The 25,386-nt window shown below is 38.0% G+C and overlaps 3 protein-coding genes across 3 annotated transcripts in view; all 3 read left to right on the forward strand.

Moving 5' to 3' along the window:
- Window positions 1–38: 38 nt before the first annotated feature.
- On the forward strand, window positions 39–4,155 carry LOC103951426 (serine/threonine-protein phosphatase PP-X isozyme 2). Its single transcript, XM_009362786.3, is given in 9 exon segments — window positions 39–390; window positions 909–1,061; window positions 2,031–2,093; window positions 2,172–2,257; window positions 3,002–3,077; window positions 3,174–3,332; window positions 3,334–3,443; window positions 3,531–3,609; window positions 4,019–4,155. Coding segments are annotated over 9 exon segments (918 nt in total). The 5' UTR covers window positions 39–249; the 3' UTR covers window positions 4,070–4,155.
- A 1,353-nt stretch (window positions 4,156–5,508) lies between these two features.
- LOC103951424 (putative BPI/LBP family protein At1g04970) lies at window positions 5,509–9,460 on the forward strand. The gene is given in 7 exon segments (XM_009362784.3): window positions 5,509–6,013; window positions 6,015–6,326; window positions 7,055–7,194; window positions 7,380–7,731; window positions 7,978–8,226; window positions 8,319–8,444; window positions 9,160–9,460. Coding segments are annotated over 7 exon segments (1,449 nt in total). The 5' UTR covers window positions 5,509–5,914; the 3' UTR covers window positions 9,331–9,460.
- Window positions 9,461–9,595: 135 nt separating this feature from the next.
- The window catches only part of LOC103951470 (F-box/kelch-repeat protein At3g06240-like), a 34,522-nt gene continuing 18,731 nt past the window's right edge, over window positions 9,596–25,386 (forward strand). Inside the window, exon 1 of the mRNA XM_048573308.1 lies at window positions 9,596–11,144. Within this exon, the coding sequence (XP_048429265.1) occupies window positions 9,954–11,144 (1,191 nt within the window). The 5' untranslated portion in view covers window positions 9,596–9,953. The remainder of the gene's footprint in view (window positions 11,145–25,386) is intronic.

Genomic DNA, 25,386 nt, shown 5'->3' on the forward strand with positions numbered 1-25,386 from the left:
GAAGTGGGCAAAACTCAAATAAAAAAAATCTGGAGAGCTGAGAGTGAGAGGAGCCCGCAGAAAAAAAGGGAGTGCGAGTGAGAGACAAGGTTGTGGAGGACGGGAGAGAGAGAGAGAGAGATTTACAAGTTCACTATCTCCCTGTTAGAGAGAGGGTTGGTGGTGCCGGCGGCTGTCGGGGCGGCGTGGGGCTGAGGAAGGGGAGAAGAGGTGGTAGGGTAGAAAGAGCAAGTAGAGGAGGGGGTAGAGATGTCAGACCTAGACCGGCAAATAGAGCAGCTGAAGAAGTGCGAGCCTCTCAAAGAGTCGGAGGTGAAGGCTCTCTGCCTCAAAGCCATGGAAATCCTCGTCGAAGAGAGCAACGTTCAGAGAGTCGATGCTCCTGTCACTGTACTCTCTCTCTCTCTCTCTCTCTATATATATATATGTATGTATGAAATTGCGAGCTCAGTGGATTTTTCGGTTAGTCAACGAAGTAGTACTATGATAATTATTTGGGGATTTATTGATTTGTTTGGGATGGATTTGATTTGGCAATGTTTTTCGACGTTTAATTGGAGACAAGTGGGTTTGTCTTTGATTTTTCAATTTTTATGCAATTGCAACCCGAATTTATGAAGAAAAAACGGTAAAATAGTGTTGGATTCTAGGATATAGCTAAGGGTTTTAGAATGATATTTCAATTGGGTTTTCCTATTTTTACTTGGATAATCAAATGGTTGAAAGAAATGCGTGTAGGGTTTAGAATTTGGAGCGATATATAGCATTAACAGTAGTTACCATTTACTTTGTTGACGAGCGGCCTATATTTTCGCTATAATTTGTGCTTATTACGAAGTATTTAAATCCTGAATGTTGCGGGCTTTATGCTGATTAATTATTATTGTTCTCTATGTTTTGATGAATAGATATGCGGCGACATCCATGGGCAATTCTATGACATGAAAGAGCTTTTCAAAGTAGGAGGTGATTGCCCGAAGACTAACTACTTGTTTCTTGGAGATTTTGTTGACAGAGGATTCTATTCCGTTGAGACATTTCTACTCCTACTTGCCCTTAAGGTGACATGCTTATATTCTTCTCTACTTTTCCTGATTTCTTTGGCATTTGAAGATACTCGGCTTGCTATTTATATCATTAAAGGCGATTGATGTTTTTATGTACATTTGAAGAGTTTGTCATATTCTTCAAAAGTTTCTAGTACATTGTTGTTTATATTGCTTCAAAAGATAACCCTATTTTAAAATTTTAGGATCTGTTTGATTTCAGTAGATTGTGTTTGTGTATAGTACACCAAACTCCATGTCATAGATCTCCTGCACTGTAAACCACACAGTGATGCAGTAGTGCAAGAATCGGAAAATAAAATGATGGAATCAAAGTAGCTAAATAAGTGAAACTGTCGATGTGAAGGCTACTTTCAAGTATTACAAGGATTCTTGATTTGGGTCAAGTTTTTAAGAGTATTGGTTTTGGTCTTAAGAGCACGCAATGTCTTTAAGTTGCTAATGAAAAGTTTAAAATTTGTTTAGTACTTGATATTTAGTATTATGTTTTCCATTTTCATGCCACTATTGCTTCTTATAGATGATAGAACTTCTTCCAAATGATACAACTGCATTAAAGACTTATCATAGTTCACTCACAAGTCTTTGGTTGTTGAACTCTCGTAAAGCTTTTTGTAAACTGATTTTGGATTGAAGGGTACATAACACAAATATTGATTCATGATGGTTGAGGAAAGGAAGTGGAACATTACATCTCTCTTTAAAAAAAAAAAAAAAAACTTCTTTTTACTAGAACTGTAAGCTAGTACAGATAAGGTTACTGCTACGAATTTCCTACCTGAATTAGTAGAAGAATAGCTAATGGATAGGGATACATTTTCATAGTGATGCTAGATAGCCTAGATTTTGACAATATCTACAGATTGTGCATCTATTCTTGCTGTTCATCTAAGTGTTTCATGGTTTATTCATTACTTTATTTCATTCTTTTTTTACTATTTTAACACAAAATAATTATTTCAGGTTAGATATCCAGATCGGATAACTCTTATTAGAGGAAACCACGAGAGCCGTCAGATCACACAGGTTAAGTCTCTTCTACTGGTGCCTACTGTTTAGTGCTTACCCATTCAGAATATTTACTGAGTTATCCTTTCTAGACAGGTGTATGGATTCTACGATGAATGTCTACGAAAGTATGGATCTGTCAATGTTTGGAGATATTGCACGGATATATTCGATTATCTGAGGTTTTCCCTTTTCTATCACATAAGTTTTTTCTGTTGAAGGATATGACAGATTATTTTTTTCGTATTGGAAATCTAGTTTCATAGTGGGTTATGACAGTTTATTTTCTTTTGAAAGAGATCATAGGATATTATGATCTGTTAATTAAACCCTGTATTAGTTATCAAATTACCATTCCTTTCTTTTGGAAAGGATCCCCTTGGCCTTAGTTGAGGTAGCAGGTGGTGGGGCAGGATTGTAATAGATCTTGGGATTCAAATGTATGTATAGAAAAGGAGAAAAAGTTATTAAAATTCATTCTAAATTTCATCCAAATTGGATGTTGAGATCATTATAACCGGATGTTGCCATTATTTGTTGCTTGAAACAGTTACTGTCGTTACACTATTTTAACAAAATTCCCATATCAAAAACTTGTTAGAATTGTCTTAATTTAATGCGTTAATTTTCTCAAATTCTTTCCAGCTGTTAGATTGCCATATTTCTCAGTGTCTTTTCTTTTTAGCACTTAATCCACCGTTCCACATTCAACTCAGTAGGTGTCCTGTTTTATAAGTTTATCTATGCATCCTTTGTTTAGAAGCAAGTACTACATCGTCAAAGTAAACTCTTTGTTTACCCTGTTACACACCATTAGTCAGTTTAATTTAGTCTTCATTTAAACTGCTTCCAATAGAGACCGAGACTTGGGCATACTATATTGTTTCTCCTTACAGATTTTGAATTTTTATGGTGGTTTAATGTAGTCTGTCAGCTCTCATCGAAAATAAGATTTTCAGTGTACATGGTGGTCTGTCTCCTGCCATTACAACCCTGGACCAGGTTCGAGAATCCTTTTTGAGTTTGAGTTGTTACTATGTTTTCTTTAGTTTTTAGTCCCTCTTTGTATGCTAACCGACCAACATGTTCTGTTGGCAGATACGAACAATTGATAGGAAGCAAGAAGTACCTCATGATGGTGGCATGTGTGACCTACTTTGGTCAGATCCTGAAGATATCGTGGACGGTTGGGGTTTGAGTCCGCGTGGTGCTGGTTTCCTCTTTGGTGGCAGTGTTGTTACCTCATTTAACCATCACAAACAACATTGACTATATATGCCGTGCCCATCAGTTGGTAATGGAAGGGTATAAATGGATGTTCAATAACCAGATAGTAACTGTCTGGTCAGCACCAAATTACTGTTACAGGTAAGTTAGGAATCTGCAACCAACCTTTCCCCCTTTTTTCCGGAGTTTGAAGGTTTATACTGAGTTTTCAACGATGGTTTGTTGCAGATGTGGTAATGTAGCTGCAATTCTTGAGCTGGATGAAAATCTTAATAAGCAGTTTCGTGTCTTTGATGCTGCTCCACAGGTGTGTACAAAAATTTGATTTTTCTTGAAAATGGGAAACTTTCTTTATTTTGAGCAGCACCGTGAAACTTTGTTCGTGTTGTCCACTTGTAATTGGTGTTATGTGGGATCATGCAGCCAGTGAAAAAAAAAAAAAAAAAAGATGCACTGGTTGTTCGAAGGATTCTACTCAACATGATTGTGAATAAAATCTGGAAAGAGTTGAAATGCAGTCTCTGAATTGGATTATATTGAAATAATTAGTATGATTTGGTACTACATTTGCAATTTGTAAATGTACGAAAGAATGACACTCAATTCAGTGGCATGGACCGTGAGTGTATCCGCTGTCTTTGTTTTTTTTTTTTTTTTTTTTTCCTGTTGTCCCACTTCTCTTATATTTTACGCTAAAAGATGGTGATAAAATGCAGGAGTCAAGAGGCACGCCTGCCAAGAAACCTGCACCAGACTACTTTCTCTGAGGTTGGTTAAGACTGCCTGTCATTATCCAGGAGCCTAATTCGTGAACAGCCTATACAGACAAGGTGGATGGAGGATCTCTCACATGATATACAGAATTTGGGGTGAGCGTTTGTGTTTGAGTCCTCCAACGACTGGAGAAAGCTGTACTTTTCTGTTCGTCGCTGGTTTGGATTGTGGGGTTTGCTTTTCTTGTATGCCTGCTGCTTCTACCATATCTCATTTAGTACATGTCAGAGTAGTGTGCATTGGCTAGCCTGTTATATGAATTATAGTTTCGTTTTCCTTGTGATTGTCGGAACAGGGAGAAACACACGGTCTCCGAAACGGACACTATTGCTTCCTTTGGAACCTGAATAGAAGGATTTGATTGAATTAGGGACAAATGGTAAACAATTATTTTTGTCCTTGTGGGCAATAAAGCTCTTTACGATTATCTGGTTGTTCTTTTAACTTGAGAATGATGTTTTAAGCTACACCAATTTCAACTGTTACGATGGCGATAAGCATCTTAAATCACCCGCTATTGCTACGGAGAGTGCATATTGATAAAAAGATACGAAATGAAGTTGTAGCGATGGATAGATAAGGTGAACTCATCCGGTTTTGTTCTTGAGTGGAGCATGGACACGAGATAGATGATTAGGTGTATGGTGAACATATGCATACTTATGGTGAGAGCAAGAATGCGCCCATTGTTGTACCCATGACCTGCAATAATCGCATTCCAAGTAGTAAAAACCCCCTCAACGAACACATCTCTACTTACCATCTTATCGAACACGCGACAAGCTCCAAAATGGTTGTAGTCAAAGCCCCTTCCGAGTCGTCGACATTGTCGGATTTTTGACACAAACATAGATACCCCTCTTTTTAAGAGAATCAAGAGCCAGAATTATGAAGAAGTTTACATGAAAAATGGAAAAAGTGTGCACATAACTTCGGTTTTGAAGTGGATGCGGACTGGGTTCTATTAATTTAGTTACCAAATTAGTAATCAGAACAACTTATTTGCAGTGGGTTTAACGGAATTGTGGTGGCCCGTCCAATAAATGGTGATATGTTATTAGCACTGTTTTTAGTGGTTGAAAACTAGGAAAGTGCGCCTAGACCGTTTAGGCATCTATCTAGCCTGCTTAAGTGTCTGTTTAGATCTGACTTTCATTTAGACAAAAAATTTATAACTTTTGTTTTGCATTTTATTTTGTTAATAAAATATAAAAGACTTATTAAATACTTGTACGAATACTCATTATATATTTATTCTTCATGTTTTCAATATGTTATAATCTACATGACATTTTATTTTACAATTGATATATCACAATACAATTATATACTTATTTTTAAATATAAATAAGCACTTAAGCACTTATTTATATATAATAAATTACTTTGCCTAATTTGTCTAGGCTCTGTTTAACCGCCCAGGCCCTAAATCCTAACCCGGCACCTGGATAGCTCCTAGGTTTTTATTGTGCAACTCCTCCGGAAGTCCAGCCACAAGTGCAAACTACCCATCACATAATGAAGAAAACTCCAAAACGTCAACCAACTAACTTGTTCCACCCAAACTCTACAATTCCCACCTGTTGCTCTCTCATTCTCTCCACTGATTCATCACCATTGACGACCCAGTCAAAATTCAAATTTTCCTCAGTAACCCAAAATTCCATTTTCCCCATCCACTCCTTGAGCAACTTGATTTTTGTATTTCCATTACCCTCTGCCGAAATCTAACCAGTTTTTTCAACTATGTTTATGGGTTTCTTCTGAAAATTTCTTGCCTTTCACTCTAAATTTTCCGTGGCGCATGCTGCAGTAGCTTAATTTAGCCATTATCTGAGATGGGTTCCTTCCCAAAGTCAATGAAATCTGCAATTTTCTTCATAATTTCATCACTTTTTCTGGTTTCTGCAACTACCCAAGAAGAAGGATTCATATCCTGTGGTCGTATCCAGAAAGGGTCTTGAGTTCACCAAGGACTTGCTGATAGAACAGGCTGTTTCCTCCATAATCCCCCTTCAGCTGCCCGAAATCGAAAAGTCTATCAAAATCCCACTTGTTGGCAAAGTTGATATTGTTCTGTCGAATATCTTAATTTACAATGTGGAAATTGGCTCTTCATATGTGGAGACTGGTGACTCTGGTATTGCTTTAATTGCTTCAGGAGCCACTGCAAATTTGAGCATGGATTGGCAGTATACTTATAGCACTTGGTTATTTGATATTTCAGATAGTGGGGATGCCTCCATTCAGGTACACCGACCAACTCAGAAATGCTATCTTACTTTTCTCTTGCTTTAATTGCATTGAATTATGAACCAAGGCGTAGGAGGATTATGGTAGATTGTACTTCTGTGATAATTGGTTGTCATAAATTTGTAGTTTCAATTCTACTTGAGATTGAATTTATGCACCTCCCCTTGGCGTCTCGCCTTGGGTAGCCACCCACTGCATTTTCATTGCCTCTTGAGGACAGTGAGAAGTGACCAGCTTGGAGTTGAATGTGCAGTCTTGTTTACTGTTATCATTAATATCTGGCTTAAATGGGTTTAAGTCTATGGAGTATGTTTCCAAGTCAAACCGAAAAACTTCCAAATAAGGAGGAAGTCTCCGGTTGGTTACTTTTGTGCAGGCCCTAAGGTATATCTAATTGTCATTAGGAGAAGCTCAACAGAACTATTAAGTAGAAACTGATATTATCGCACAATTTTACAAGATGTAACAGTGAACTGTTAGAAATTAATGGTACGGAAAATGGTTCCGTGGTCAGTTGCTGTAATAAATTGTAGTTTATCATGCATTATGTGCATTCGAAGATCACTGAGTGAAGAGAGATTTTCGTTGAGGTCAAAATTTTGATAGGAACAAGGTAGAGGAGTGGAACCAATTAAACTAAGAACATGTTCATAGAAATCTTATTCTGAAGCCTCTCTCCCCTCCATTTGTTTGATTCTTATAAAGTGCTGTTGCTTCTGAAAAAGGTTGAAGGTATGGAAGTGGGTGTTACCTTAGCTTTGAAGGACCAAGAAGGAACTCTTAAGCTGTCTGTTTTGGAATGCGGTTGCTATGTGAAAGATATCGCCATTAAGTTACATGGTGGAGCATCTTGGCTTTACCAAGGGTATGCAATCCTCTTAATTAACTTTGTTTTGATAAAGAGTTATGTGCCTCTTTTGTTTCGGTTAAAGGTCATTTCAGCCTCTGAACCTGTATTAATTAAGACTACATAAGGTCCACCCATAAGGTTTGTGATCTTTTCTCCGATACCAATGTATTGTAGTTGATCCTCTTACCTTTGGTTTTCAGATTAGTGGATGCCTTTAAAGGCCAAATAATTTCTGCAGTTGAAGATAATATTTCCAATAAAGTCAGAGAAGGAATAGTGAAGCTTGACAGTTTACTACAATCGCTTCCAAAACAAATTGCACTGGATGATATTGCAGCTTTGAATGTTACATTTGTGGGCAATCCTGTGTTGAGTAATTCTTCTGTTGAATTTCAGATAAATGGTCTTTTCACGGCTCTTGATGATAATTCTGCTTCCAGTTTATACAATAAAGGTTCACTAGATCCTGTTCCCTGCAATGCTCCAGCTAAGATGGTTGAGATATCATTACATGAAAATGTCTTTAGCTCAGTGTCCTTAGTTTTCTACAACGTAAGATTTTGCTTTTCCGCTCCATTCTTAACAATGATCTTTGTTTCTTTCTTCACTTTATACTTCCTCCTCCACTAAGGTTGTCTTAAGTTATTAACTTCTCACACCATATCTTACTTGAGCATTCAAAAACTGACCTCTGCCTTGCCTGATTTGCACCCTTGTGTTGTTATACATCTATATTACAGAGACCAAATTGCATAGTTAAATTAACATATTATTTTTGTCTCCCCTTGTCTTGTTCAGGCAAATTATATGCAACGGACAATCAACAAGATACCAGATCAGTCCCTTCTGAACACTGCTCAGTGGAAACACATTGTTCCTCAACTGTACAAGCAGTACCCAGATAAAGATATGGAACTTAATATTTCTGTATCTTCTCCACCAATAATAAGAGTTGCGAACAATGGCGTTGATTTCACTGTTTACTCTGATGTGACAATTGGTGTCGTGGATGATGATGAAGTAATATCAGTTGCTTGCATATCATTGGTATGCTTCATCGGAATATGTGTCCTCATTAGTTTTATGCACAATTATTCCCTCGTCTGTTATGATTTTCCAAATGCCTTTTGGTGGTGCAGGAGATTCATGCTTCATGTTCTCCAAAGATCTCGATGAACAAACTAGCTGGCATTGTTAAATTGAATGATATTACAGCTTCCTTGAAGTGGAGTGAAATTGGTAACCTACACATGCGGCTCGTTCAGGTAATTTCCTTTATGAACTGATTTTAATCATTGTTTTAAGCTTCTAATGTATTTTAAAGAGCACATCATCTGGTTGTAGCCTTGTAGGCCAACAGAATCAGCATCACGTAGAATTGTAAAAGTGGTTTGGTAACAGAGTTCAGTAAGCCGATCATATTTGGAATATAAACATTTTCTCTTACATCAAGTAGGACAGACAGTACAGGGTCCTAGTGAATTTTGGACCTCTTGGTCTTAATTGCTCATTAATGAGCCCCAATTGTGAGTACTCATGAACCCGTATCAAATTGTAAGCCAAAAAATTAGTGATACCCTCTGCCGAATGTTTACCTTTTATTTTTGGGAGTTTTAACGAAAAGCCTGTGGTACTGTTCATTTTAACGAAAAACCACATTTTTACACTAAAAAGTCAAATCTGGTACTATTCACTTTACCCTTTATTTTGTCCTTATCATTAAAACTCAAAGTTTTCAAGCCCTTTTCATTAGTTTTCCTTTTATTTTTGGGGTGATAATTTCTAAGGTGAATGTTAGTACGAAGTCTACGGACTAGAAGAATATTTTAAAATGCATTTTGTCAGATTTGTCTATGACGATGTGGCTTATTAACTCTCATAGGGAAAACTTGACTCATCTTTTCCTGCTACATTCTGCTTTTACAAATATAAAGTAGTTGCTTCATTGATATTAATATGACCAAGATGTTTAAATTGCAGGCCATATTGTCAACAATCCTCAAAACTGTTGTTGTGCCGTATTTGAATTTATACCTTTGGAAAGGACTACCTTTACCACTTCCTCGTGGCTTTACACTCAAGAATTCTGAGATCCTCTCCACCAATTCAAGACTTAGAATATTGAGCGATGTTGAGTTTGTAGAAGGATAACCGACATCAGTCAGCAGACCATTAGTTTCAAGCAGATAGTTTGTATACTAGTATGTGTTTGTTTGTCTCTGTAAATCACTGTACACTAGTAGCGCAATGCAAAATCAAAAGCTAAGCGAAGGTTAAATCATTGGTTGTTTTTGATTCTTCACGAGATTAGTTTATTTTCATCTGTTTTGATGTTCAGGATTTCAGGAGCAAGGGCAAGATGTAATGTTAATGACAGTTATGAGGTTGATTGGCTTTAGGATGGCTGGTCAGGATTGCACAGCACAATATTGGAGTCTGACTCCACAATGATAGGAAACTAAACTTTACAAGCCACACTTTCTGCTTGTAGAACTTGACCAATTCCTACCAAATCTCCATAGTTGTCTCCAACAAACCCACCTGTTGCAATGCGGCCTTCGTCACGCGAAAACCACTCCTATCTTGTCATACGCTGCGTGAGACAAAGACAACCGGTGTATTAAATCGTTTTTACCAAGTTTTTCTCCGTCATCGCCCTTTCTACAACAGAACTAATGTTGCATTCAATTCCGTACATATTCAAAAGCTTTCTTAGGGTTTGGAGTATAAGTAGCAACCAAGCATAAACCAGTTTTCTTTTTGTGAAGAGATCGATGAACGTGAGGCACGTGAAGGTGGAGTACCAGCTTACGGAAAGCCCTAATGTCCTTCCCTCAGATATCATAGTCAACATTCTCTCAAGGCTAGCGGTGAAGTCCTTATGCCGGTTTAAGTGCGTGTCAAAGCCGTGGCGTTCTCTTATCTCCGACCATGATTTTGTTAAAGTACACTTCAACAAAGCCTTTGAGTATAAAGATGTGATGCATCAAAGACGAAGGCTCGTATTTACTGGTGTTGAAAATCGATCCCTCTACTTTTCGTACCTTGACGAGTTTATCAATCGGGATGTATATCTTAACAATCGCGTCAAAAACGTTGGTGATAATGGTTTAGTGACGGCTACTGAGCTCGCCTTTGTTTACAGCATAGAGCGAGATATTTTGGTTTCGTTAATTTGTTACTGCAATGGCTTGTTGTTGTGCCAGTTACATGAAAGCAAGGAGTTACATTTGGTTAACCCCGCAACCAGGGAACTCAAGATACTACCAAGGACACCAAAACCATATCGCTATTCGAGCCTCTGTGGGTTCGGATATGATCACTCCACTGATGAACACAAGGTGGTCTGCGGGCGGATCAACATTAATCACGGAATCGAGTTTTGTGTCTATACATTAGAAACCAATTCGTGGCGGGTGATTCGCGACAACTTCAATTGTTTTGAATGTACTAAAGTACGCGGGATCCATCTGAATGGCGAACTTCATTGGTTGATGAATAAAGGCGAATATGAAGCTGAGTCTTCCGTCATTGTATCTCTCGTTTTAGCAAAGGAGGAAGTTCGGGAAATTCAACTGTCTCCGGAATATTCCATCGAGAATAGCCCTCCAATCGAGCTAGGGCTATTCAGAGAATGGTTGTGCATTTCACATAATGTCGACGCCAATCATGATCAAACGTACAATGAATTTTGGGTGATGAAGGAACATGGAGTTAAGGAGTCTTGGACCAAAATGAGAGTCTCCACCCCCTATCACAAATTGTCTCATTCTGGCTTTTGGACCAAAACTCATGATTTGATGGTAATTGGCGAAAGGTTACTAATGTACAATTTTGATGACGATGAAAACTTCTGGGATCTACCAATTCGTGGAGTTGACAAAGTTGGTAGCATTTTGATCTACTTGGATAGCCTGGTTTCTCTTTCTAGAAATCAATCGAAAAGGAGTTCGAAGAAGACTTCGGTTAGTACATATAATGCTTTTATCACCATTTGTTTTCCTTCATGCATTTTTTTTATCAACATGGATTAATTTGCTGCATTCTCTTAGTTTGATCCTAAATCAGTACTTAAAACTCACCTCTCACACCTACATGCACTGCTATATATTGTTGACCCTAAAAATTACAAAGCCTACATGGCGCGCAGACTGAGTAATTAATAAGCTAACTATGTTCTTCGGTTGAATGCGGGGGGTGCCAACTCGTCGGCCGAGCTCGGCCGAGGAGTAAAATTTGTTGATGTTGCATTGAGCGCGTTGCTGACTTCTTTATCTTGCGACTACGGCCGAGGAAGGAACAAACCTCGGCCTTTGGATTCTCGAGCTTGAAGATAAGGCTGCTAGTTCTGCGAAGTTCACAAATCGTCGACGACGGATTCAGTCGCAGTGATTATATTCGTGAGAGTATAAGCACGTCGAATCGACACTAGACTGTATGGACATAAGTATTCAAAGGTGATGTATGTCTTGATGGTGAATGTGGTTCGATCGTCAGAATGCCGAACTCTGAAACTCACTTGTGAGTATCCAATCATAAAATCACTCGGCGTTCAGTGCGCCGAATGTCGTAACTCGTAACACCTTACTTCGCCGAGAAGGCTAATAAGATGACCTCTGCCAATAAGGATTCGGAAACCTTTCTCGACCGAGACTTGGATAGATAACTAGTCGGCCTCGACGCAGTGCTGTTTATCCAAACTGAAAGTGTTCGCCGGTTGCCTTCACAGTGCTGTTTATCCAAACTGAAGATGTGTCGGCGGGAAAAAGAAAATAAAAAATCTCAAGATGTTTGAGAGGTTTTGCGCAGGGCAGTTGTGTGTTGAATTGAAGGTCCTTCTTCCATTGCACCGAGTCTTGTATTTATAGGAAAATGTTGTGTGGCGCGGCCAAATAATTTTGTAGAGTCCCACTGCAATCCTAATTTGCAGAGCTGAAGCATATCCTTCAAATTGATCCGTGGGATTTGATCCTTGACTTTTCAAACTCGTCAGTTAGATAAGCAACGGCCTATCTAGGTTTTTACCATACCACATCAGAAACCTAGCCCACCTAGGCTTCTTCTGATCTCATTAAAAACCTTCAGCAGAAACTCTTACTTCCATCACCATGCAAAAACAAGAAAAGCCTAGCCTACCTAGGTTTCCTAGGTCATCATTACACCACCACCAAAACCTAGCTTTTCTAGGCTTGTCTCATCATCACCCAAAGCAATCATCTTTAATATCATATTGCAGCATATCCAATCCCAATATAAACTGTACCACTTGCTCCGGGATATAATTCGCACCCTATTTACCTGGTTGAAGAAGATGCTAGGATAATTCATATTAAAAGATAATTATTATGATAAAAACCATAATATTATCCTTTAATAATGACAAAAATTATCTCTACTTTTTCATCCGACGATTGAGAGCTATGCTCACTCAACGGCCTTGATTGCACGGGCCGATGGTGAATATTTGGATCCAAACATATATATAGCTTTGTAAAAATAATTTTCTTGTTGCCATTTAGTACTACGGTCTGGTGGTATTATTCTTCACTTGGAAGTGAGAGGTTTTAGGTTTAAATCTCGTGGATGAAAAATTCGATACCAAATTAGGTTGCCCATTGTATGGCTTAGCCGAACTCTCTCTCCCCTTAGTGTAAAAATATCAATGTACAAAAAAAAAAAAAAAAAAATCTTGTTCACTAATCACTATTGTTGTTAACAAAAGAAAATTGTTATACCACATCGTTCATTGACCGGTTCTCCAATTGAGGTGAAGCATACATGGGTATGTAGGATCCACTTGTACTAAAGAAGTAATCATCAATGTGATCCGAACATATCACGAGTGCTAATTTTCGTATTGAATATCTTTCTTGCAAAGCTATATACAATTTTTCATGATGTATTTTCCTTCTGCCTATATATAACTCATGGTTGATAATTATCAATATATAGGAGGCATCAAATCTTCTTTTAACTTGTTAGACATAGCTTCTGGATTTCAAGCAATAGATACAGGTCATTGATTTCAATGTTTAGTCTCAAGAGGATGCCACCCTCATGCATGCATGCATGAATGATCGTATTTTAAACAATTATTGATTGATTTACAGTTTAAGCTAATAGTCTGTATCTGGTTTGTTATTGTCATTTAGGCAACGTGGAAACGGAGAGTGAAATAAAGCCGAGCAAGCTGAAACAAATGAGGTTCAACCATGAGTTGCGCTTTCATCGTCTTAGTGTGAATTATTTCAGCATTTTCGATCTATAGCTAAAATCTTGTGGCCACCATATATATATATGGTTCATTTTTTATTCTGTATGCATGAATGTATTTATTAGCCAATTGAAAGAGTAAGGATATTGTTATAATAGAAGGCCAGTTTTGGTATTTGAGGTGTGCTATATTTGTTTTATCAAACATGCATGGAGCATCGATTCTAACCTGTCATCTCCTCCAACGAAGAAATATTGAGGCGTGTCACGAAGAAACTACAAGAACCGAATGCATGAATTGCAGTGTTTAGGGCATATATACATGTTTACGTATATTGATACAGGCATGAGCTTTTCCTTATCATCATCCAAAATACAAGAAAGAGAACTAGGTGCAGTCTCCAAAATATTTAAGCCCAGATCGAAAGAACAAGCCATGTTTGCCAAATAATCCGCAGCAAAGTTCAGTTCTCTGTTGATGTGCTTGATGTTGCAATCCCACTGTCTAAAAAGAAACCTCCTGTACCCATCAATAAGATTAAAACAATGGATGAAACTTTTCAAGCATTGAAGACACCATAACAACCGTAGTCATGGAATCAGTGTCGACATCAATAGCATTTCCACTGATGCATTTAGTATAAATTATTTTGGATTTTGGATATTTATTCCTGCTTATGAGGGATTACGGCCTGGTTGGATCAAGTGGTTATGAATTTTTATTTCTTTCTTGGGGGAGAAGGGAGCTCAAGTCCTTGTTGCTCCAGAATTTGTTGACTTCCTTACATAATTTCATTAAGCTTTACTGGCTTAGTTGATCATGTTCTGTTGAACCTCGTTTTCTTGGAATTAATTGAAAGTTTGCTTCTTTATGATTTAACAAACCTCGTTTTCTTGGATTGAAATGTCTGTCCTTTCCTCTCACTTTCTCAGAACAGAATCGAACACACAAGCTTGGAGAAATTAGACCCTCCCAAGAAATCATTTGTAAGGCGGAATCCCATTTACACTATCAAGTCCGCCCATTACGTTTTCTTTTGAAATTAATAGACAGTTTGCTTCATAATGAAAGCTTTTGAGAGCACTTCCAGTGTAGCACAGCCCCTAGGCAATAGGCAACTCAATCCCCTTAAATGAACAATAATCGCCAATTGCATCTCCACTTCTAAATTGAATAGTCTAGGCAATTCGTATTAAAATATTAGTATTTTTTAATTTTTTTTAATAATTTTTAGTAATTTTTTAATAATTTAAATTGTGACTGACGACAGCCTTGCGTCATATAGGCAGGACACTGGATTAGGCGATTATTGCTGACTTCTCCATTGAGCTCGCCTTGAGAATATTCTAGTTCTGTTATTTTTCAAGCAATTGTGAGCTTGAATGTCATCTGCAATCCTTTGGGACCGTTAGATAACCATTTCGTTAGATTGATTAGATTCAATGCTCCTATGGTGCTTAAGATTGATTAGATTCAAGATCAAATAAAAGTAAAAGTGAATATTTTTTCAATTTAAGGGAACTAGAAGAGGTCAGATTAGGCATGAAAGAAACCTATCTCATTTTAGTCTTCTACCATTTGTCGTGATTTAAAGTGATTGATTTTCTTAATGAGTAACTCCTCTTCTACCTTCACTTTGAATTGGTTACTACAATTATCATTTACTGCAATGGGCCAAAACTTAATCAAAAGTGGATGGCTTTTGCTCTTTGGATGTGACATGTTTTTATTTTGGATGAAATGTAGGGAAATTAGTCAAAGAAGGTCCTTTTAGTTGTAGGCCTATTTGAATGAACTGTATTTAGGACTAGAGAGGGAGAGAGGCCGGCGGCAAGAGAGAGAGAATAAAGAGATTTAATTGTGAGGTGTGTGTTGTATCACCCCATTATGCATTTATTTATAGTAGTAGGATAGGTTAAATCCTTACCCTTTTAGGATTACAACTCTAATAAGATATTAACTACTAAAGAGAATATTAATCACATTCATATTCTAAATATGACTACAACACTCCCTTAAGTGTGTAAATACTCAAACAAAACATCGCATCAGATCTTTAGTAGTTAAGGTAGAACAGTTGATGAAGTCGGCGGCACAACGGGCGAATGCAAGTCTCAAATTTAAAGAAAGTATGCATTGGTAGTAAAACTCACAAAGTCTCACTATGGTAAAACCTAAGGCAGGTGAAAACCCATAGACTAAGGAGAAAAGTGAGAAGTATGCATAATGTCTAAAATAAACATCAAACAGGACGAAATAAGTGAACTCAACGAAGTATGATCATCCTAAGATGGGTGACTCATCAAAACCTCGTAAAGTAGTAAAAACCCATTGGGAAAAATGCTCCTAATCATAGGAAAAATAGTACATTAAGATCAAGTGAGTATGCTTTAGGATACTCTCCCTGAGTTAGACATAACTTCCAAATAAGAGAACTACAAGCAATTCAACTCAAATAATTTATGTATACCGATTCCTTGGAGAAGCTTATGAAAAGTAGACTTGGGCAATGACTTGGTAAAGAGATCGGCCAGGTTGTCTTGGGAAAGAATTTACTTGACTTCAATGTTCTGATGTTGTTGTTGCTGGTGAGAATAAAAGAACTTTGGCACTATGTGTTTAGTGTTGTCTTTGTTGATGTATCCCTTCTTTAACTGCTCGATACATGCTGCATTGTCTTCAAATATCGTTGTAGGAAGGTCAATGATAGGAGCATATTCATGCGACTTAAATGGCTTGTTCTCGTGCATTTACGTTATGTTTCATTAGTTATTTTAGTCCTTTATGCTTCTTTTGTGTGTTTTCAGGTTCTAAGGGCAAAGTATGCAAAATGGTGCATTTTGGTGCATTTTGGAGTAGTTTGGGGCGTTAAATGGATTGGATATACTTGAAGCCAAGTAGATGGACGAAATTGAAGACCAAAGGAGGCCCTTTGTACCAGAAATTCACACCAACACATCCCATTTCAGATTGCATTCCAATCATTCCAGCCAAGCCACATGCACTCCCTTTAATTTATTCAACCTAGCTGTCAAAGCACATGCACATTCACCCTAATCATTCACATACACAATCTGCCATCATTCACACATTCATTCCACATGCATTCCCTTCACAAATCAGCCACATGCACTTTGCCTTTCATCATTGCACCATAAATCAGCCACATGCACCCATAATCATTCATCCAACTTTGCACATGCATTCATCATCATAACTTAGCTGTCATTACCCTTTAATCACATGCATAAATCAGCCACATGCATCTCCCATCACCATTTCAGATTTCCACCAAGTTCCTAGCTGTCATATTCCCTCCTTTTCACCTATAAATAAGCATCCATTGCAGCCACAATTCATTCATTCCCATTCATACACAATTCATTCACCATTCACGCCAGAAATTCATCCCCTCTCTATAACACCTCCATACTTCACCATTCTTCATATTTTCTGCCCAAAAAGAAGCCTTGAGGTCCCCTACATCCATCCCTATCCTAAACACATCATTCTACACCATCCATAACTCCCCATCCCTCCAAACCTATCCTTAGACCTTGTGCTACAACGAAGAGGAGGAGAAGAGTGCCTAAACGTTCATACAATTCAAGTATGAGTTGTTGGAATGTTTAGGTGTTTCTTTTCCTCGATTCCAATGTTTAATTTCAATTCTCTTTGTTTTGTACGTATGAGGAACTAAACCCCCCCCCTTGGCTAGGGGGGATTCGAAATATATGTTTATGCTTGCATTTTGATTTGATTACTTCTAATTGCATTTCATAAGTTGTGGATTCAATTTGTTTAACTGTTTGATTGATAACTTATTTATGTATGTTTATTGAGAGTATACGCTTAATTTTCATGCATGAATATGACGCTAGAATATAAGTGAGTTTCACCTAATAGTTACGAACTTATATTCACAAGTAGTGGAGGTTGCTTATAAACAATCGCGTTAAACATATTCTTGGCATAAGTTTCATGCAATCATAGTAACGAATGCCTCGTCAACACTTATAGTTTTCATGTTGCTTAATGATTCTTGCTTGTATCTCTATTATGCAATTCATGTAGGGAACTTGTGAGGAATGCTTTGGGTTGTCGTATGCAATCATCCAATTCATTAACTTAAGGAAAACTTGACGGTTAATTTAAGCGGACCTAATTAACCCGGGGCGTTGAGAATTCATGGTTTATTGAAATGCAATTGGAAATCTTTTTATTATGCAAGTGTAACATGTGTGGAGATGAACCCCTTAGCTAGCCATCCCATCCATTCAATTCCATCACATTCATCTTTACAATCTGTTTTTAAATACAATCTGTGCATTTTAGTTAATTTCGTCAAAAACTCAATCCCCCTTTACTTTAATGTCCAAATTAGTTAGAAAGTGTTTTAGTTTGTGTTTCTAAGTGTTTTGATTCAAGTTATTACCCAAATTCGTCCAAAGTACTCAAAGTGCTCAAAACTGCCCAGAAAGTGTTTTTAAGGCAGTTTTGAGTGTTTTGGTGCTGTTTTGAGTCTTTTGGTTTGTTTTGGTGTTTTAAAGTTTAGTTTTGCATTCTTTGAGTCAAGTTTAGTGTTTTAAACTTTGTTTTTGAGTTTTTAAGTCAGTTTCCAAGTGTTTAGCAATCCCTCCTAATCCCCGGTTAAGAACGATCCCTACTTATACTTATACTACAATTGATAAAAAGAGGGTTTAATTTGTGTGCGTATAATTCTCGCATCAAATTTTGGCGCCGTTGCCGGGGATTAGCAACTTTGCTAATCTCTTGGATTGTTTTATTTTCGTTTGTGTGTATATATTTTTAGTTTTATTTTGTTGATTTTAGAAGCACAACATGGCACTTGATAATGCTTATCTTTTGTCACAGCTCATGGAAAGGTCCCAAATGCAAAACGTTGATATAGTTGATCTTCAATCAAGGAATAACGTGTTTTCCAATACTTACAATTCGGATTGGAGTGATCATTCAACTTCTATGTGGTGGGAACCTCAAAATATTCAACAAGAAAGATATTGGGAGCCACCTCATATTCAATATGCCCAACCAAACTCAAATTCGTCAATAGATTATAATCAAATTCTTAATGAATTAAACTCTTTGGTGCAGGGTTCACAAAATCAAGCTAAGGAGACTCACCAAGAAACATATTGGCAACCATATGAGGATTCATATGCACCACCACAGCCTTCCCCTCAATCTTCACATCCAAATTCAGGTATATCAAATTATTATAAGGAAGTTATTCAACAACTGAATTCTGTGGAGCAGGGCAGGGAAGCTCAACCATTTCAACAAGACGCATTTTGGCGACCAATTGAGGATTTCTATCAAGCAAAAAAGTTGGCTGAGTGGAACAGTCAATTTAGGCAGAATGCAGAATGCATGGAACAAATTCAAGAACAAATGGTTGAAGATGAGCCCATGGATGAATTGCTACTGCTCGAAGAGGAGGAGGATGCACAAGGCACGGCAAGGGAAGAACAACCCTTGCCGCAACCTCCCAATATTCCTACACCACCCCATTCAAGTAAGGTTGTTCCAAATTTAATTATTTCTAACTTTGTTCCCCCAAATGCACCCTTTCCTGGCAGGATCATGCAATCCATGAAAGATGAGGGGAAGAAAGACATCTTGGACACCTTTCCAACAATTCACGAGGAAAAAGTGGTTGAGGAGCATCTTGAATTCATCAAGGAGGAAATTGGAGTGGATCACACAGCCACAACCTTCAGAATGTCCAATCTGAATGAAAACATCCCTTGTGCATTTGTTGAATGTGCTGCGACTTTAGAGCCAATATTGCAGCCCATAGGTAAGCCACCAACTCAAATTCCAATTCCCACTTCAATTAATCGTGTGTTACATTCTTCATTGCAGGCACCTACTCAAATCCAATTTGGTGAAAGAGTTTACATGGATCTTAGGACAGATCTCTATTCCACTCCATACAAAGATCCAATTCTTGAATGTTTTGAGAAGCATTTCGTGGAGGATGTACTTAAGTTCTTATTGGAGCATGTAGGTAAGCCACCAACTCAAAATCCAAAGTCGTTTTTGACTAATATGTTGTTGATGTCAATGATTAGAGCACCCACTCTTGAAATTCAACCATTGCCGGAACATTTCAAGTATCATCATCCATTCAATGATCAACTCCATGCCGTGGGTTCCATTAAGGCATGATTGTGTTCTTCGTCCGGCTGCAAGACGTTAAAGAAAGCGCTACTTGGGAGGCAACCCAATACAGTGAATAAAACAAAGCTTTTTCATTAATTTTCGAGAAATTACAAATGTATCTAACAAATGGAGCTTCACAAAGGTTGTTTTTGTTTTTGTTTGCGTGAAGACCCACCACGAGGCAAAACTCTAGAAGCGGAAGTCATCGAAGCAGGAGGCATCGAAGTAGGAGGCATCGGAGCAGGAGGCATCGGAGCAAGAGGCATCGGAGCGAGAGGCATAGGAGCGGGAGGCATCGGATATAGAGCATTCCAGGCCCCAATACTTGGCGGAACGCTGGATGACCCAGGAAAAAGGTGCCCCTGGAAGAAAGACGCAAGCCGTTGACGGTCACTTTGCATCCGACCTTGAGATTCTTGCATCTCATCAAGCTTCCTCTTCATGCCCGACGAATAGTTATTGGCAAGCACATGCAAAGTTCTATTCTCGTACTTAAGTTGTTTGATCTCTTGTTTCAGGTTCTCCACCTCCGCCATCAAAGATTCAACCTGACGGGAGCGAGCAAGGAGGCGTTGGCCCATGTTGGACACAGAGCCTGCGCACTGAACGCTGAGAGCCAGGGACTCTTGAACGGCCAACTCATCGGACCGTCCTGAAAGCAGCTGACTATCTCTGGGAGTGAGGAGGTTTCGAGCTACTATCGTAGCTGTTGTGGCGTCCTGCATCACGGAGTCTTCACCTGTAAGAGGACCGTTAGAAGATAAGAAAGAAGGGCGCCATACGTTACCTTGACGCGGCACGCCCGTATCACTGCGGAGACTCAATTCTAAGCTAAGGTTCGATGGGTTTGCCATTTTTCAAAAGTGTTCAAAGAGAAGGGGTGGACGGAGTAAATTTTCAAAAGGGCCGGAGACGAGTATCAAGAATGGGAAATCTTCAGAGTGTGTAAGTTGGCAGTGATCGATAGCTCTATAAAAAGCCAAGGCAACGCGTCCACCGATTCAAAAAGCCGGAATTTGAGGCGTAAAGTTCGACGACGCTCCCTCGGCTTTTTCAGAAAACGCGTTCGACACGTGGAGGCCACCATCACAACTACACGTCTTTAGCCGACAAGCGCAAAGTTCGGCGACGCTTTCTCTGCTTTTCAGAAAGCGCCTGCTCAGAAATCGAAGAGGCGTCTTCAAAGATCGAAGAGTCATCACTATTTCAAAAAGCTGGATTTGCGGGATCAAAACGTTTGTCGACAAGGGTAAAAGAACAGTACCACCACTTGCTATTGGGAAATCCCTATATTTGTCGACTTTCATCTTTTATGGCAAGGCAAACCTGAAGAAAATGCCCGACTCTTCCTCACCTCTGAGGGCGCACTCCCAGCAAAGCCTTTCGAAACACTCAATTCTTTCTTCTTCCCCAAAGATGATACCAGATGCCTGGAGTACAGATGACCCAGGAGGAAGCAGCACAACAAATACATGTGCTGATTCATTCACCGCTTCTTCAAAAGCAAAGGTATCTCATATCATCAAGGTCAAAAGCAAAGGTATCTCATATCATGCTCTTTCCCTGTCTTTTCCTTTGTCTTTGTTATTACTTGCATGGCAAAGTGAAAGAAGCAATCAGCCGGCACTTGGAGTCTATCTAGACTCTATTCCCTGGTTGCTTACCTAGCTTTGCTGAGCTATCCTCTAACCCTCTTCAATACGAATTGGAGAGATTGAACAAAGAAACAGATAAGAGAATGAAGCTCAGACCTTCGGGGGAGACCAAAGGAAGCCTGCTGCCCAGTTCAAGAGTAGCACAAAGGAAAATCAACGATGGGAGCAGCGCAGTTCAAGAGTAAGCCTGTGGAATCACAAAGATCCAAGCCTCAATGCAATTACCAAGGAGAAGATGGAATTTACACTATATAACCAGATTTGCGTCTCTAAACTCTTCTCTTTGTTAACTACATTCTGCCATGTTTAGTATGTTTAGTTGCTTTTTGTGTGTTTACTTATGTTTTGTGTGAATCTATGCTTAAAACATTGAGGACAATGTTTGATTTAAGTGTGGGGGGGTAACTAAGTATATTTGATGCAAATTCGTGGGATTTTATCACCCATAACTTCAAATGTTGTTCCTTGCTGTTTTAAGGTGTTTTTAAGATGTTTTAGAGTGTTTTAGTATGTTTTGTTTTATAACTCCGAAAATCACATAAAAATTTGAAAAACATGTTTTGAAAAGCCTAAAAAGAGTGTTTTAAGTCGTTTTTGTGTGTTTGTGTCTTAGGATACCTTCCAACACAATGATAAGGATTTGGTTTGTAATTGCATGACTGTTAAAAAGAGTTATAAACATAGAGAAAAGTTTGATTTACTCTTGGTATATGCTTGGTTATGGTTATAATGTATGACTTCACATGCAATCATAAAAGAAAAATTCGTTTTTGTAACATGCTTGAAGGAAGGAACTCAAACAAACGCTACAACCCTGTGAGACTCGAGCCATTACCTTCTTTGGAGAGTTATAATCTGTGATTCTTTGTTTTCTAAAGTTGTTGCATGATCTCATTATTCCTTGCTTGGTTGCTACTTAGAATGCAATTATATCATGATAGAACTAAATGCTAGAACTTATATCCGTTTCATTCAAAGCATGACATTGAATTGCATAACACATATCAAGATGAAGTTGTGTAACCACCACCATAGCCAAATAGCCTTACTTCCCATATTTCATATATGTTGTAAGTTTTAACCCCGTTGAGCCTTGTTTAGCCTTTATTCTTTGTTTACCCACATTTTCCTCACCTAGCCTAGAGTAGGACTTTCCTATACCCTTGTTCTTAAAGTATAGTGAGCATGACTTAAATGAATTCCTTTTGAGTTACATTATGCAAGAAAATGAGTGTGGGGGAGTAAAAGTTTGTTCTTACGTTTATATGTATGTTTTGAGATTCAAAAAAAAAAAAGAAAAGAAGAAGAAAAAAAAAAAAAAAAAAAAAAAAAAAAAAGAGTGAAAATAAGTTAGAATGAACTCACGAGCGTTGATGGTTGAAGAAAGGGTCCAAAAAGTTGAATATGGCCCTAAGTTTTGTGTGATTTTCCCTTGGGTGTTCAAAGTTGACTTCTGCGTTCTTAAGGGAATTCTAAGTGCCTAATTCAATACTTTGCTCACTATTGCTTTAAGAATGTTTGTTTATCCTTCACCTTTCATTGTTAGCCAATACCCTAGCCCCGTTACAACCCTTTGACTTCTATCTTGAGTGTTATGTGTTTCAAAATGTGGAGTTTGGAATTGATATGAGCTTATGGAGTCACTGGTTCTCGCGTCTAAGTAGTAGCATTCCATTCATGAGATCATATCTAAACATGCTTATTAACTCCAGAAATTGCTCTCTTTGTGATATATATATGTGAGTGTTCGTTTTCATTAATCTTCTCACAAATGACTAGATTAGGTGTGTAGTTAGAAAATCTGAGTGAAAATCGAGTGCATATCTTGTAAGGAATTGAGCAAATTCTCTAAGGCATGTTACTACATTCAAAACATGGTTTTAAATGCTTAATTGTGAAATAGTATGTGGTGACTATGATTAAGAATGTACTTAAGTGTGAAGATGACTAAAATCTGTGAGAATGATGATTTTTAACATGTCATGTGCATTGGAAATCCCTGAGACGATTGTTGGAAGGTTTAGGTTGTGTTTTACTTGTTTTGTTTCGTTTCGTTTTGTTTTGTTTTTCTTTCTGTTTTGCTCGAGGACTAGCAAAAGATAAGTGTGGGGGTATTTGATAGGAGCATATTCATGCGACTTAAATGGCTTGTTCTCGTGCATTTACGTTATGTTTCATTAGTTATTTTAGTCCTTTATGCTTCTTTTGTGTGTTTTCAGGTTCTAAGGGCAAAGTATGCAAAATGGTGCATTTTGGTGCATTTTGGAGTAGTTTGGGGCGTTAAATGGATTGGATATACTTGAAGCCAAGTAGATGGACGAAATTGAAGACCAAAGGAGGCCCTTTGTACCAGAAATTCACACCAACACATCCCATTTCAGATTGCATTCCAATCATTCCAGCCAAGCCACATGCACTCCCTTTAATTTATTCAACCTAGCTGTCAAAGCACATGCACATTCACCCTAATCATTCACATACACAATCTGCCATCATTCACACATTCATTCCACATGCATTCCCTTCACAAATCAGCCACATGCACTTTGCCTTTCATCATTGCACCATAAATCAGCCACATGCACCCATAATCATTCATCCAACTTTGCACATGCATTCATCATCATAACTTAGCTGTCATTACCCTTTAATCACATGCATAAATCAGCCACATGCATCTCCCATCACCATTTCAGATTTCCACCAAGTTCCTAGCTGTCATATTCCCTCCTTTTCACCTATAAATAAGCATCCATTGCAGCCACAATTCATTCATTCCCATTCATACACAATTCATTCACCATTCACGCCAGAAATTCATCCCCTCTCTATAACACCTCCATACTTCACCATTCTTCATATTTTCTGCCCAAAAAGAAGCCTTGAGGTCCCCTACATCCATCCCTATCCTAAACACATCATTCTACACCATCCATAACTCCCCATCCCTCCAAACCTATCCTTAGACCTTGTGCTACAACGAAGAGGAGGAGAAGAGTGCCTAAACGTTCATACAATTCAAGTATGAGTTGTTGGAATGTTTAGGTGTTTCTTTTCCTCGATTCCAATGTTTAATTTCAATTCTCTTTGTTTTGTACGTATGAGGAACTAAACCCCCCCCCTTGGCTAGGGGGGATTCGAAATATATGTTTATGCTTGCATTTTGATTTGATTACTTCTAATTGCATTTCATAAGTTGTGGATTCAATTTGTTTAACTGTTTGATTGATAACTTATTTATGTATGTTTATTGAGAGTATACGCTTAATTTTCATGCATGAATATGACGCTAGAATATAAGTGAGTTTCACCTAATAGTTACGAACTTATATTCACAAGTAGTGGAGGTTGCTTATAAACAATCGCGTTAAACATATTCTTGGCATAAGTTTCATGCAATCATAGTAACGAATGCCTCGTCAACACTTATAGTTTTCATGTTGCTTAATGATTCTTGCTTGTATCTCTATTATGCAATTCATGTAGGGAACTTGTGAGGAATGCTTTGGGTTGTCGTATGCAATCATCCAATTCATTAACTTAAGGAAAACTTGACGGTTAATTTAAGCGGACCTAATTAACCCGGGGCGTTGAGAATTCATGGTTTATTGAAATGCAATTGGAAATCTTTTTATTATGCAAGTGTAACATGTGTGGAGATGAACCCCTTAGCTAGCCATCCCATCCATTCAATTCCATCACATTCATCTTTACAATCTGTTTTTAAATACAATCTGTGCATTTTAGTTAATTTCGTCAAAAACTCAATCCCCCTTTACTTTAATGTCCAAATTAGTTAGAAAGTGTTTTAGTTTGTGTTTCTAAGTGTTTTGATTCAAGTTATTACCCAAATTCGTCCAAAGTACTCAAAGTGCTCAAAACTGCCCAGAAAGTGTTTTTAAGGCAGTTTTGAGTGTTTTGGTGCTGTTTTGAGTCTTTTGGTTTGTTTTGGTGTTTTAAAGTTTAGTTTTGCATTCTTTGAGTCAAGTTTAGTGTTTTAAACTTTGTTTTTGAGTTTTTAAGTCAGTTTCCAAGTGTTTAGCAATCCCTCCTAATCCCCGGTTAAGAACGATCCCTACTTATACTTATACTACAATTGATAAAAAGAGGGTTTAATTTGTGTGCGTATAATTCTCGCATCAGTCAACGACA

The sequence above is a fragment of a genome, unplaced genomic scaffold (genome assembly GCF_019419815.1).
Source record: "Pyrus x bretschneideri cultivar Hongxiangsu unplaced genomic scaffold, Pyrus_bretschneideri_v1 Contig66, whole genome shotgun sequence".
Taxonomy (NCBI): Eukaryota; Viridiplantae; Streptophyta; class Magnoliopsida; order Rosales; family Rosaceae; genus Pyrus; species Pyrus x bretschneideri.